The sequence below is a fragment of the Helicoverpa zea genome, chromosome 27 (genome assembly GCF_022581195.2).
Source record: "Helicoverpa zea isolate HzStark_Cry1AcR chromosome 27, ilHelZeax1.1, whole genome shotgun sequence".
Taxonomy (NCBI): domain Eukaryota; kingdom Metazoa; phylum Arthropoda; class Insecta; order Lepidoptera; family Noctuidae; genus Helicoverpa; species Helicoverpa zea.
The window spans coordinates 1,993,062-2,007,662 of NC_061478.1; the positions used below are offsets into that span (position 1 = coordinate 1,993,062).

Sequence of the window (14,601 nt, forward strand, 5' to 3'; positions counted from 1 at the left end):
TTTTAGCCAGGGGATACCTAGTTATCCAAGTAACTGGGTGGAGGTTTTATAGAGGTATATAGGAGAAAACTATGAGCTTACCTTTTAAAATTCATAATTCAATATTAGTTGCTTTGTTAAAGGAGAATGGATGAAATGTTTGGATGTTGGTCTACTTTCCCCAAGTCGTATATCATTTGAAAGGTCTTTTTAGGGCCGGTGCCCACTGGCGGCGTGGCACGGCATGGCACGGCAAAGGATTTTAATGCTAATTAAGTTATTTTGAATCTTATCTTATGGGACACTTAGGGGTCGAGGAATTATGATTGCTAGCTAGTTGAAATAAGGTTGAAACTTGTACAGCATTTCGGTAGGGTGCAGGGTGCAAAACTGATGAATGCCAGAGTGGCTGGGCTTTCAGCTGGATGCCACGGCATGCCACCGCACGCCGCGGGATACCAATGCACAACCTGCCGTGCCATACCGTGTCACGCCGGCCCTTAAGCGCAACATTTTGTACTAAAATACTACTCACCAATTTTAAGTACTTTGGATGTTAGAGCATATACAGTGGATCCCGGTTGTCATTTGACTTTGGCAGTCGTAACGAGTAGTCAGAAGCAGTCTGACAACCTGTCTAACCAAGGGATATCGGGTTGCCCGGGTAGATGGGTTGAGGTCAGATAGGCAGTCGCTTCTTGTATAACACTGGTTCTACCAACCCTAACATACTTGGGAAAAGGCTAGGCGTATAATAAAAAAACTCAATACTTTAAATCTATTTATTCTCAGTCATTAAAAAATCCATTAAAATTATAATACAATCATTCACACGACGATACATATAATTATTTTATTTCTACACCTTACAACTAAGAATAAGTTGCACCATTTAACTATAACAATAACCAAACCATAACCAGCCGTATACTTGCCGCCCATTGGTCACATCGGCGATTTGACAACTGAAAATGGTTCGGTTATCGTTATAGTTAAATGGTGGAACTCACCGTAAGGCTCAATTCACACCAAAAGCGCGGCGAAGGGCAGCGAAGCGAAACGCGGTTTGAGTGTCATTTGAATTTTTACTTTATTCCCATTACTATAATGTATATTTTCGCATGAGAAACTCGAACGAGTCGCGCGGATGCCCGCGGCGCCGCGGGACTTCCCGCGAATTCCATGAACGGAGTCGTGCGACTGCGCGAGAACTCCCGAGAATGCTCTAGCAGTAGCGAGCGGCCGCTGGCAATGCCCGCCCCTCGCGCCCGCTCCCCGCGCGCGTCTGTTGCGAGCGCGCGAGCGAGTGGGTTTTTTCTTTTTAATCTTTTCTTTTTTCTCATTATCTCTTCGGCTTCTTCCTCTTCAATTATATGTGCAATAATGATTAAATCCAAAACACCCATATTACTGCTTAAACACAAGTTTCCTCTTGTTTTGTTGAAAGTCAACTGCGCTAGAAGAGCGGCCCGTGAATTCATCGCGGGCGGGCTCGAAAAGGCGCGCGCAGTCCCGCGACTTCTCGAGCATTCCAGCGAATTCTCGAGCAGTCGCGGGAATCCACGCGCTTTCTCTACCGAGCGGGTCGCTGCGCTTCGCTGCGCTTCGCTGCCCTTCGCCGCGCTTTTGGTGTGAATTGAGCCTAAGACAGCTGTGAGATAATTTTAACGAAAAAGATACAATTTTTACTTATACATATGTTTTATTATCTCACAAAAGCGGGCTCCTCAAAGAGATGTCGGCAAACCCCGCCGGGGCCCAGTAGGGCCAAGGCCTGCCGGGGATGGGGTTGTGCGAAAGAGATACCGCGGCCCTGGTACATAAAAGGCCTACGACGGAACACGACGGTTTTTAGTCAGTAAGAGTCTGACACTCCCTCACCGCTGCTAACCCACAGCGTTAAAAAAAAGCCCACGGAGGAAGGAACAATAGCGGAGATGCCATAAGGAAGGTAGGTCAGGCGCCTTCTTGTAGGTCAAGTAACGTACGGTAGGCGTGATCAGTTACTAGAACTAACGAGACGTTCGGGTTCCTTCTCAAACCAATATCAATCTGTCTAATATAAGCTGTTTCATGTAGGTCATTTAATTTAGTAAAATTATATCTTTAACGTTAAAAATCTCTGTATACACTTTGTATAATTTGGTTAACGATAGCGCCATATAAAGAAAGATAACAAGATATGTTTATTAAATAGCTTCGTTCGTTATAATTACTCTTATACAGGATGCCTAAATTAAATCGAACAGAATATAACGAACATGGATGGATTGCCTGAAAGAAGAATAGGAAGGGAGTGAGTGTCAATATGACGAGCGACAGGAGAAAATGGAAGAGGAAGACATATTGCGCCAAACCCAAATAAAATTGGGAACAGGGCAGGAGGAAGAAGACGAATATAACCAATATATATTAAAAATTGGGCCTTTCTTGGATGTAAACGTACCGCAAAAGATATTGTGCAATTCGATTTTATCTATACAAAGAACACCGTGTTTAGAATCTGTATAAGTCTGTATGTAATCACAAATATGTTAGTATTTCATTTTATTGATTAATCAATCTTTTATATTCTCAAATTATCTTCATACAAAATACTCCATTCGAGAAGGCATACTGTAGATTTTATTTCAAAACAAAATACTGGTAAAAATCTATGTAAAAACTACAATCAGGATTGTTTACTTTTAGTCAAGTAGGTGCCTACTCCAATGGCGTACCGCTATCGTCAACAACTTATATAATCATCGGCACGAATCTTGAGCTCTGACCTTCACCTGCGCAGAAGTGATTTATTTGGTCCCTTTGGTGGCCTGAAGTGAGGCGCGGGGGCGGGCTAAAGCGGTGATTGGCCCGCAGTGCATCGCGTCATAGCCGTCACTCGGGATTGGTTCTTTGCTAATAAATCACTTCTGCGCAGGTGAAGGTCAGCGCTCAAGATTCGTGCCGATGATTCTACATATATAAAATAGCATGTCTGTCTGTATAATGTACAATATTTGTATGTATTAAGGACACTTCCTCTCGAGCTGTCCCTTGCCGCCTTCGTCGTACTCCTGCGAGGAGATCCACATCTGCTGGAACGAACCTATTGAGGCTAAGATTGATCCACCTGCGAATATTAAGTGTATATTATTGATTGAATTAATGACGTCCAAGGGTAACTGGGTTGAGGAGGTCAGATAGGCAGTCGTTCTCAGCTGCATCTGGTTAGACAAGAAGCTGACCCCAACATAGTTGGGAAAAGACTCGGGTGATAATGATGACGTCCAAGGCCGATTTCGGCCACGTCGACTGTTCTCAAATAAGGAGATCAGCCAGCTGCGCAGGACATATTATAGGGCAGTCACTGGTGCACTCTGTATTCCTTCACTCTCATAGCGCGATGGGACGGCAATCCGACACCACCGGAGAGAGATCAGGCGCAGCACCGACATTAACGTGCTCTCCGATGCACGGGAAAATTAGGTATGAACTAGTTGTTTCCTGGTCGAACTCGTGGCTCAGTAAAAGTTGCGTGGATCGATTGATCATAAGGTTAGGTCATAATCAGTTCTTCCGTGTTTCGGATGGCACTGTAAACTAGTGGGTTCAGGCTTGAACATCTTTGACAGTTGTCACAACCAGACATATCAGGGCACCCCAGGTAACTGTGTTAGGGAGGTCAGATAGGCACTCGTTCCATGTGGCGCACTGGTACTCAGCTTCATCTAATTAGACTAGGAGGCGACTCTAGCATACTTGGGAAAAAGCTCAGGAGATGATGATGTCGTATAAGTTGGAGAGGACATTTTGGAAGCGTAACATGACGTAACATTTCGTGAGCATTAGATAGAGATACATTGATTAAATGACAAATGGGCTTTAGGTGTCTGATACAAATAAATAAATAAAACTTCATACCGATCCATGGCGCGAACCGCCGCTCCGTAGCATTAGGAGCAGCATGAGTCTTGAGGCGATGCGAGGAGGGAGCCCTCGCCGCCAACTCCTTAGCGAGACGCTCCAACCAGCCCGGCGCCGCGCTCAGGCCGCCGCACGCCACCACCGCGCCCCACAGCGCCGGCCGCGCGTCCGCGTCGCACGCTGACGCCGCCGCGCATACTGCGACAACAACACACATACAGCGACGCGGCGACAACAACACACATACAGCGAGGCGCGAGCAGCCAGCCCGGCGCCGCGCTCAGGCCGCCGCACGCCACCACCGCGCCCCACAGCGCCGGCCGCGCGTCCGCGTCGCACGCTGACGCCGCCGCGCATACTGCGACAACAACACACATACAGCGACGCGGCGACAACAACACACATACAGCGAGGCGCGAGCAGCCAGCCCGGCGCCGCGCTCAGGCCGCCGCACGCCACCACCGCGCCCCACAGCGCCGGCCGCGCGTCCGCGTCGCACGCTGACGCCGCCGCGCATACTGCGACAACAACACACATACAGCGACGCGGCGACAACAACACACATACAGCGAGGCGCGAGCAGCCAGCCCGGCGCCGCGCTCAGGCCGCCGCACGCCACCACCGCGCCCCACAGCGCCGGCCGCGCGTCCGCGTCGCACGCTGACGCCGCCGCGCATACTGCGACAACAACACACATACAGCGACGCGGCGACAACAACACACATACAGCGAGGCGCGAGCAGCCAGCCCGGCGCCGCGCTCAGGCCGCCGCACGCCACCACCGCGCCCCACAGCGCCGGCCGCGCGTCCGCGTCGCACGCTGACGCCGCCGCGCATACTGCGACAACAACACACATACAGCGACGCGGCGACAACAACACACATACAGCGAGGCGCGAGCAGCCAGCCCGGCGCCGCGCTCAGGCCGCCGCACGCCACCACCGCGCCCCACAGCGCCGGCCGCGCGTCCGCGTCGCACGCTGACGCCGCCGCGCATACTGCGACAACAACACACATACAGCGACGCGGCGACAACAACACACATACAGCGAGGCGCGAGCAGCCAGCCCGGCGCCGCGCTCAGGCCGCCGCACGCCACCACCGCGCCCCACAGCGCCGGCCGCGCGTCCGCGTCGCACGCTGACGCCGCCGCGCATACTGCGACAACAACACACATACAGCGACGCGGCGACAACAACACACATACAACGAGGCTGCGAGAACAACACACATACAGCGAGGCTGCGAGAACAACACACATACAACGAGGCTGCGAGAACCACACACATACAGCGACGCGTAGACAACAACACACATACAACGAGGCTGCGACAACAACACACACACAACGAGGCTGCGACAACAACACACACAACGAGGCTGCGACAACAACACACACAAAACGAGGCTGCGACAACAACACACACACAACGAGGCTGCGATAACAACACACACACAACGAGGCTGCGGCAACAACACACATACGAGGCTGCGACAACAACACACATACAGCGACGCGTAGACAACAACACACAACGAGGCTGCGACAACAACACACACACAACGAGGCTGCGGCAACAACACACATACGAGGCTGCGACAACAACACACATACAGCGACGCGTAGACAACAAAACACAACGACGCTGCGACGACAACACACACACAACAAGGCTGCGACTACAACACACTTACAACGATACTGCGACAACAACACATACCACGAAAATGATTTTTAAAAAACCTGGAAAGATTGTCAAAGCCAATCCCACGGTCCAAGAAAGTACAATAAGAACTAAAATATGTCCAACTGTTAAAAAACTGTCAACTAACAATAAACAAACAGCAACCCAACTGAGCTGCTTTTGTGTACGACTAGCAAATTTTGTGTCAATCTGAAGACTTAACATAGGGAAATAAGAGAGCACATAATATAATTCAACTGCATGGTCGTTTATATCGGGTGTGTCGTACCTAATCACATTAAATCCTATCACATATACTTTATGACATTCTATGACAAATTACAAACAACGGAAATTCTCCCATGAAAACTGACAGCTGTCAACTGGTCAAAACTTTCGATACTCCTAACGTTATCATGATGTTGTAAATTATGAAAACGATAAATGACTACTGTGGCCAAACCACTGAATGGATACGTATTTTTTTTTTACAATTCGCCATAGAATATCATAAAGTATATTATTATGTGATAGTATTTAATGTGATTAGGTACGACATACTGTATATTACTCTACTTACCTAACTGCGGGGCTCCGAGAGACTGCTCGAATAGGCACTCGGTGAGCTTGAACCTCTCGGGACCGAAGTCCTGGTGGTAGCCGCCGGGGAACTCGTAGTGGCTGAAGGGCACTGATGCTGCTGTCCGCTCGTCGTACTGGCTTTCTGATACCTGTACCGAAATATGGTAAATGTATAATACGAGGGCCGAAAGACAGCAGTTACTTTTTCACTTATGAAATCATGTTTTAAGATTAAGTAAAATAGGATGTTGAATATTTGCTTTCTTCCCTTATTTATATAGACTTTATATGGAAATATGAATATGTGGTCAATGTTTCCTAGGCTTATTATGACCGATCGACAATGTACTGCTTCAAATGAAGAAATAAAGCGTACTAGGTATAAGCCGTTCAAAATTTTGGTGGAATATCGGGATAAGGGAGTTAAGACATAAATGAATGTATTCATTATTAAACCCAAAATAAATAATTAACAGTTTATCAAGCGCTAGTCAAACAGCTATATAATTACTAACCGTTTTCCCACGGTTTCACCCGCGTCCCATGGGAGCTACTGCCCGCACCGGGATAAAATATAGCCTATGTTACTCGCAGATAATATAGCTTTCTAATGGTGAAAGAATATTTAAAATCGGTCCAGTAGTATTTGAGTTTATCCATTACAACCAAACAAACAAAGTTTTCCTCTTTATAATATTAGTATAGATGATGAACAATACTGAAGTTCTAGTTCCTATCTTCTGGCTCCATCATCAGTTTGGCAGTACCAAATTATTGTATTGTCTTCAGAGCTACTCACAGCTGCCAATTTTCATGACGCTACGATCCTATCCTCGGAAGATGGTTAAAGTTGTGACCTTAAATTCCACTACATTCTTACAAACAGGTCAACCTAGCAAGCCTAAGGGTCAATCCCCACTGAAAGAGCAGCGGCCGGCAGCGGCCGGCAGCGGCCGTAAATGCAAGTGATTGAGCGCGAGCGCGGCGGGCCGCGCGGCGCCGCGCTGGGCCGCGCCGCGCTGCGCTCTTACATTGTCCGTGCTCTTACGGCCGCTGCCGGCCGCTGCTCTTTCAGTGGGAATTGACCCTAAGCAAGTAAAAAACTGTTCGTCAATAATTTTATAAGCATACCTGTGCCACACAATGACAGAAGTCTTCATACTGCCTCTTCAGCATATATTGTTGCCAGGAGTGCGTCAATCCTGCGGGCAAAGTCTTCAGGGTGTAGCGGCCTCGTTCACGTTCTCTTATCACCTCCTTACTCTGAAACAATGATGAAGTGGTTGAGGGTCGAGGGAATTCCTCAACGGTGTACAGCAGATATTTCGGATATTGGCTTAGGTAATGGTTTTGTTGAGAACTTTACAAATGGTTCTTGATAAATAAGACTTGTCACCTCTTTTCTCTAGAACAAGTGATGATGAAGTGGTTGAGGGTCGAGGGAACTCCTCAACGGTTAATAGCAGGTACTTCGTGTTTGGACTTAGATATTTTTAATGATGAGAACTTTACAAATTGCTGTTTGTTACTAAGACTTGTCATCTCTTTACTCTGGAATGAGTGACGATGAAGTGGTTGAGGGTCGAGGGAACTCCTGAACGGTTCATAGCAGATACTTCGGGTATTGGCTTAGTTATTTATTTTGATGAGAACTTTACAAATTCCTGTTGGTAACTAAGACTTGTCATCTCTTCACTCTGAAATAGGTGATGATAAGGTGGAGGGCGGAGGGAACTCCTCAATGGAGTTTAGCAGATACTTTGAGTATTGACTTATCCATTTTTTCTATGAGAACTTTAAAAATTGCTGGTAGTTACTAAGACTTGTCATGTCTTCAATATAGAATAAGTGATGATAAGGTGCAGGGAACTCCTCAATGGTGTCCAGCAGATACGTCGGGTATTGGGTTGGCTATTTGTTTTGATGAGAACTTTACAAATTGCTGTTGGTTACTAAGACTTGTTATCTCTTTACTCTGGAATAAGTGATGATGAGGTTGAGGGTAGAGGGAACTCCTTAATGGTGTACAGCAGGTACTTCGGATATTGGCTTAGCTATTTGTTTTGATGAGGACTTAACAAATTCCTGTTGGTTACTAAGGCTTGTCATATCTTTACTCTAGAATGACTGATGATGAAGTGGTTGAGGGTCGATGGAACTCCTCAACGGTTAATAGCAGGTACCTCTTGCTTTGGCTTAATTATTTGTTTTGTTAAGAACTTTACAAATTGGTATGGGTTACTAAGACTTTTCATCTCTGTTTCTCTGGAATAAGTGATGATTAAGTGGTTAAGGGTCGAGGGAACTCCTCAACGGTGTACAGCAGAAACTTCGGATATGGCTTACATATTTATTTTGATGAAAACTTTAAGTACCAATTGTTCGTTACTAAGACAGTGATGGACAATAAATAAAAAAATACATTAGAAACTTCTGCCGAAAACACGGAATAACGAAAAATAAGTGGATTTTGTTTAAATATTGACCTAAATGAGTGCTAGGAACATCGTGCGAGCCGCCATTAAGATCGGTGACATACCTGTATGCTGTATATAGGCAGCATCTGTATGTGCATGTTAGTCAGCATATGTTTAGCTTGAGCTGCGAGGTGGTCTCCGCCCACTGGGGAGCGGACAGCGGCATTCACAAGGGCGTAGCTATGAACAAACAATACATATTGTTATTAGTTTACTGTCAGTTGTCCTCAGTTCTCGAGGGAACTCCTTCTCACACATGAGTAAAAAGGAGCCTGTCTCCAGCTCTAGGGTATGAGAACTATTCCCAAACTAAATTTCATCTCGATTGTTTTAGCGTGAAAGCGTTCTAAACAAAATACACTGTTTCACTCAAAACTACTGGTCCAATTTCAAATTTAAATAATTAAAATGTTAGATAACCCACTGCGCGAAGTAGTTCCCTCGGAATGCAGGTAAAACTGCAGACAGAATTTGTAAGATAGTTCTCTCATATTAAATTGCAGGTGAAAATGCTAAAGCTAGTTATTTACTATATAAATTGACTATTACACGACTTAAGGTTATGGCACAGTATAGCGGCACCGCAACAGCGCGGCTCCACACCAGCATTTAAGTTGTCAGTCAATTTAGAGCATTAAATCGTGTATTTTATAATATATTTCGTAATGTCAATATGAAAAAGCCAACGGCGAGCAGTTAGCGTGCTGGCCGCTTCAACACAACTCGACTCGCCGCCCGCGTGCTGCAAGCGAGCGGTCCTCATGCGTACAGCGCGCCGACGGCGTGCTAATTGCGCGCCGACTCCGAGCCTGCAGCGAAACAACGTCATTACGTCGTGTTCAATCATAACATCAATCATAATCGTCTTAAAATAATATTGAGTTTGCGGTGACAGCAAGCTTACACCTCGCGGCCGGCGCGTCGACGGCGAGCGGACGGCGCGCCGACGTCGAGCGGACAGCGCGTGGTTGGCGCGCTGGCAGCTAGCCGTAGTCTTAATTCGAGGCGACGCCGTGCTGCAGCCGTGCTGTTACGGTGCTGCTATAATGTGCCACAAGCTTAAGAATTAACCTGATTAAATATAATATAAAACTGACCCGTCAATAACAGGAACAGCAGAAGTCTGACTGGCTCCAGCATCCACCACCAAGGCTGTTGACTTGCCATTAGCAAAAGCTGCCAACACGGCACTCTTCACTAAGAAGAAGGCAGGCGCCTGGTATTTTTCAAAGAGTAGTTCTGCTAACTTCTCTCTAGCTGGTCGAGTTGTCCAGACGGCTTCGGTGAAGAGCGCTGGATGGTGTTCTGATGGGGAACGGATTACCTGTGGAAGGAAGTTGGTTATGTTTAGCTGGATTTTGGGTAGGTATGACCAGTAAAAAGAAAAGAAAGAAAGTTATTAGTATGCATTTCGTACAATGGGTTTCAAATCTAATCATGATAAATTGAACATTGTATTATGTACTGGCTTTATTTGTCGATTTACACAAATAAAAAGTGTACAAATGCAAAAGTGTTTTTTTTTTCATGGTAAATAGAATAAACATGGACTTGAAATATAACTCTTTTTACAGACTTAGTGTAACTCTGCTTTACATGACGGAAGTAAATTATGAAAACCTAAAAATAATTCATGTAGTTATATTAAGGAATGGATTGAAGTAATTCTAACTAGTATATGATAGGATTTGATATAATTAGGTTTGGTTAAAATTTACTCAAGATATATTATCTGCCTATAGAAATAACTGAAACTGACTGCAGATTAATGAAAAAAAAAGTTTGTAAGTATAACATAACAGCTATTTTACAGATATTTCCCACATAACTTACCTTAGCATAACAATAATCAAGCATCTTCTCAAACAAGTCCCAGTTGTCGACCTGTCCGTCTTTCATGTAAGTGTGGACCTCCATGCCCGCTCGGGGCACGTGTAGCTCTGTCACGTCTATGTAGTGACGGAGTTCGCTACCCGCTTTGGATCCTGCAGTGAAAGTAGTATATGATACATTTAATTAAAAAACTTCGTATAGTTGTAGTTGTAGCTCTGAATTTGCAGATCGGCTTAATAGTGCACCAACTACGTAGTGAAACATGGGTGAAACGGAGCCAAACCATTTCATTGCAGTCTTATAGCTTATCATAATGTAAAGAAAAAATAATATTTGTGCATGACTGATACAAATTAATTTTATTGTTTGTTTGACTAAGGGCTGATTTTTCAATCACCAGATAACTTTTATCTGACGAATAAGTTTGAAGTTTTGACAGCTTTTGTATAGAAGATATGTCAAACCGCCATATTTATTCCTCAGATAGAGGTTAACTGATGATTGAACAATCAGCCCTAAATGCCCTAATTTCCGGAACTACTGGTTTGATTTGCAAAATTCTTTCAATGTTTGCTCATTTATCAAGGAAGTCTACTTTTTATACGTGTATGAGAAGTTGGAAAGCAATATAAAGCACAAAACAGTCTATTGGATTTTAATGTCTTGATGCAACTATGACTTTTGCTTTGTGTTGATATTTTGAAGCTTTGTCAACAAACAACAATTCAAACACATTTGGAATAAGTATCTTACGCTTAATAATCACCAAATATCTTGTTATGAGCCTGGTTAATACGACATTTGAGCTTTTTTAAGCTAGATTCAAGAGAATTGTGGGCTAACTTTAACAATGAAAGATGGGATCGAAATATGAAGAATTTTGGTGGTAAAACCTACCGGTTTGCGTGACATTTCCGTCTGGAACCTTCTCTTCTGGTTCAGGAACGTGTGTAGCTGGTCCAACGCCAACTACGGCTGGAATATCAGCCTTGGGAGTATCTTCTTGGGCATAACCAACTCTTAGAGAATGGTGCCCCGGGTCGAACACAAGAGCGCCTATCTCATCGCCACCGTACAACATCCCGTTAGGACCACTCATTTTAAAGTTTTAATCTTAAACGTAATTATTGTTCTAATAGTAGGTATTTATAGATTTTACACAGTTTCGGCGCGACGCGGCTTCTGTTGATCACCAATGAAAACTGATTATTTTGCGTTATCTGTGGTGACTTGGTGAGTGCTGTTCTTGTCAGACGTTTGTAGAATGTTTAGCTTATAACTGTTGCGTGAGACAGAGACAACTCTATACAATCTCAAAGATTGTGAGGAGTTTATCCGTGCCATGAATATGAGACAATACCAGCAATTTCTGTAAGTTTTGAGCTGGAACGTTGTTTTGAAATTTTGCGTGAAACTAAACACATTTTTAAGGAATTATTCCTTAACAAGTTCTTCAATTAAATTAATATTTTCGAGGTCAATTCAATATTTCGTTATACATATAAAGCAGAAGAGTGTATTTCTTTGAACAACTTTGCGTGTGCTCATGTATGATTAGACTGATCTCTATCAATGTTAGATAGACCGGGCCCATTCTTAGAAGAAGGTAACTTTTCATCCAGGTACCTACAAGGAATGACATAGGTACACTCATGGAGTATCTAGATTTATTAATAAAAATAGCACATCTCCAGATTATAAGCTTAAATTAGTAACGCGTAGGGATATAAAACATAAACGGTTCAGGCACGGTTGGTCGCCGGCGCATTGGTCGCCGATTTGGTCGCCGTTTTGGGCGCGGAGGTCGCCGGGTGTCGCCAGCCCGGTAATAGGTTTGCAGCCTCCTGTAATTAATCATAGGAGGAGGCGGCGGAGGAGCCATGGGTCCTGAAACAAAAGAATAAAGATTATTTTCGTTACTCACGTACCTAGTAGTTTTTTAAGGAACTAGATAATCTAGTACAGGGATGGCGAACCAATGGCACGCGTGCCCGTGGTGGCACGAAGCTAAATTATTCGGGCACGCCATTATTTTACATATGTAAAATTACATATGTAAAAAATCCATAATGTGCGAGTAAAAAACAAGTCACTTCTTCATAAACTTTTACCTTTTCACGCCTCAATAATTATCATTGTGTTTTTTATTTAATTTGGCACGTTAGTCAATGAAGGTTCGCCATCCCTGATCTAGTAGGTACCCAACGCAATGTGTGGTCGCGTATCACGACTGATGTATACAGGGACTCGGCTTAAATTCCCGGGACGGGTCGAATCCCTTTGTGGGATTTATAAACTTTCACAAAGTAGCCCGGAGTTTGGAAGTTGGCCACAAACCCCTAAACCCCCGCACGTGGCAGGGCACGTAAAGCTGGCGTCCCCGAATGCTACTCAGTAGCAGTCGTTTATACAATTACAATTACATATCAAAGGAAGTCAAACGGATTTTTTTATGATGAGAAATCATCAAATGACCCCTCTCGTTGCGTGTGCAGCGTCAGGAAGTGTCATGGCTGATTTACATTGAGTCAGTAACTGACGTCAGTCCACTGACAAGTCAGTGCTGACCCGGCACTGCCATCGTGTAAATTGATTTGAAGTCAGTCCGTCTGACCGTCAGCACTGACTTGTCAGTGGACTGACGTCAGTTATTGACTCAATGTAAATCAGCCATCAGACTCCTACTGACTAAAACCCACCATGTTCCTTCTTGAGCACTTTATGTACCAGTGCCACGGTAATTCGTGCAAACAATCCCACTGCCCGTTTACTGAGCCTACTTTTTACTGTTTACTGATATTTTAGACCCAATAAAAAGAAGAAAACATTAAGAAAACTTACCTCCAAACTTATACTGTCTACGTTCTATCTCTCTCCTTTCTCTATGTCCATGCTCAGGTACGGCCGCCACCATGCACACCGCACACAAAATAAATAATATGCTCATGTTTATGACGTCACTGTGTGCACTACAGTGGACGGATTATATTGTTGTCAAAGCTGCCTTTGCGCATCTTTAAATATGTAGTGAAAAATGTGACTGAAAATAATTCTGCAATGTTTAGTCTTATTGATGATTAATTTTGATATTTATAAATGTAATCATTGTTTTTTTGTTAAATTATTATATAATTTAAAGCTGTATTGTAGACGTTTTCCTGGATATTGTCTATTTTATTTATAATACTATTGTTCATTTTATTGTGTTGCATAATAGTGATCTTTGCAACTTTTAGTTTCAGTGCTCATCTCCTGTATAAAGATCTGGCGAAGGGACTTGCTGACAGTCCAAGTGACCCAAGGGCTGGTTTTTATTTTGGTAAAAAATTAGGAATTGCCATCCAACGTTGCAATGCTGCCAGCCTCTTAACAACCTACCTACATCGTTATCTACTCTCCCTATGTTCACTAACTTAAGTCTACACTACCTATAAGTAGTAAGTATTTTTTCATGAGCCTACCGGAATTTAATAAATGTGATTTTTAAACCAATTGGAAACATGTGCCCACAACCTATTTAAATCAATTTTTCTATTTTAAGGGCTGGGTCCGCCCACGATACTCATACCAAAAATAACTTCACACATCATAATTGCCATCAGCTACATAATTAACAATTTAAACAATCATGAATAGCATCATTTATTAATATAAAATGGAACAATAGATATTATTTTTAATCACATTTATCAGTATATAACGCAGTAAGCTCATCATTGTCAACAGTACTTCTCTCTTCTTTGAACACGATACTCCTTACAAAAGTATTTAGAAGAACTAGGTAACTACGCCCGCGGTTTCACCCGTGTCCCGGTGAAACTATTTCCTGCATCCGGAGATCCGGCTGCCCAGTTATATCGAAATATATCAAATATTTTTCCGTGGATGAGCAACAAACATCCGTATACTTACATTACATACGAATTTTCGCGGTTATAAAAACAAATAAGGCGCCCCGTGACGTCATAGTTATGAAGATATTCGTCTTGTTTTGTGTGGTGTCCGTCGTGGCTGGTGATCCTCAATATGGATACAGAGGAATGAATGATGACTATGATTTTTACGGTCGGCATGGAGGTAAGCTACCTGTATATTATAGGTACCTACAGGGAAGGGACCCTCAAAAAACTCAAAAACAA

At 44.0% G+C, this 14,601-nt stretch overlaps 1 protein-coding gene and 1 long non-coding RNA gene across 3 annotated transcripts; both read right to left on the reverse strand.

Annotated features, from left to right (window-relative positions):
- Positions 1-2,474: 2,474 nt before the first annotated feature.
- LOC124643319 (actin-like protein 6B) lies at positions 2,475-11,690 on the reverse strand. 2 transcript variants are annotated; one of them, XM_047182257.1, is made up of 8 exons: positions 11,360-11,680; positions 10,463-10,614; positions 9,727-9,953; positions 8,692-8,809; positions 7,284-7,415; positions 6,151-6,301; positions 3,883-4,083; positions 2,475-3,091 (listed from the first exon to the last, which is right to left on the reverse strand). In XM_047182257.1, the coding sequence occupies exons 1-8, from the start codon at positions 11,559-11,561 to the stop codon at positions 2,988-2,990; spliced, it is 1,287 nt and encodes a 428-aa protein (XP_047038213.1). In that variant the 5' UTR covers positions 11,562-11,680; the 3' UTR covers positions 2,475-2,987. The 2 variants fall into 2 exon arrangements, with proteins under 2 accessions (XP_047038213.1, XP_047038212.1); XM_047182256.1 differs by lacking the exons at positions 2,475-3,091; positions 3,883-4,083 and adding an exon at positions 4,170-5,043 and having other exon boundaries at positions 11,360-11,690.
- A 422-nt stretch (positions 11,691-12,112) lies between these two features.
- Positions 12,113-13,442, reverse strand: LOC124643320. Its single transcript, XR_006985910.1, has 2 exons — positions 13,304-13,442; positions 12,113-12,349 (listed from the first exon to the last, which is right to left on the reverse strand). It is a non-coding gene; the product is annotated as an uncharacterized LOC124643320 (long non-coding RNA).
- Between the last annotated feature and the right edge of the window lie 1,159 nt (positions 13,443-14,601).

Bases quoted from the DNA above. Each gene is read 5' to 3' on its own strand.
- LOC124643319 (XM_047182256.1), bottom strand. From the start codon at position 11,561: ATGAGTGGTCCTAACGGGATGTTGTACGGTGGCGATGAGATAGGCGCT. The intron at 8,810-9,726 runs GTCAGTTTTATA...GTTTGTTCATAG, and splicing joins GCTGTTCCTGTTATTGACGG to CTACGCCCTTGTGAATGCCG. The intron at 7,416-8,691 runs GTATGTCACCGA...TCATTGTTTCAG, and splicing joins TGCCTATATACAGCATACAG to AGTAAGGAGGTGATAAGAGA.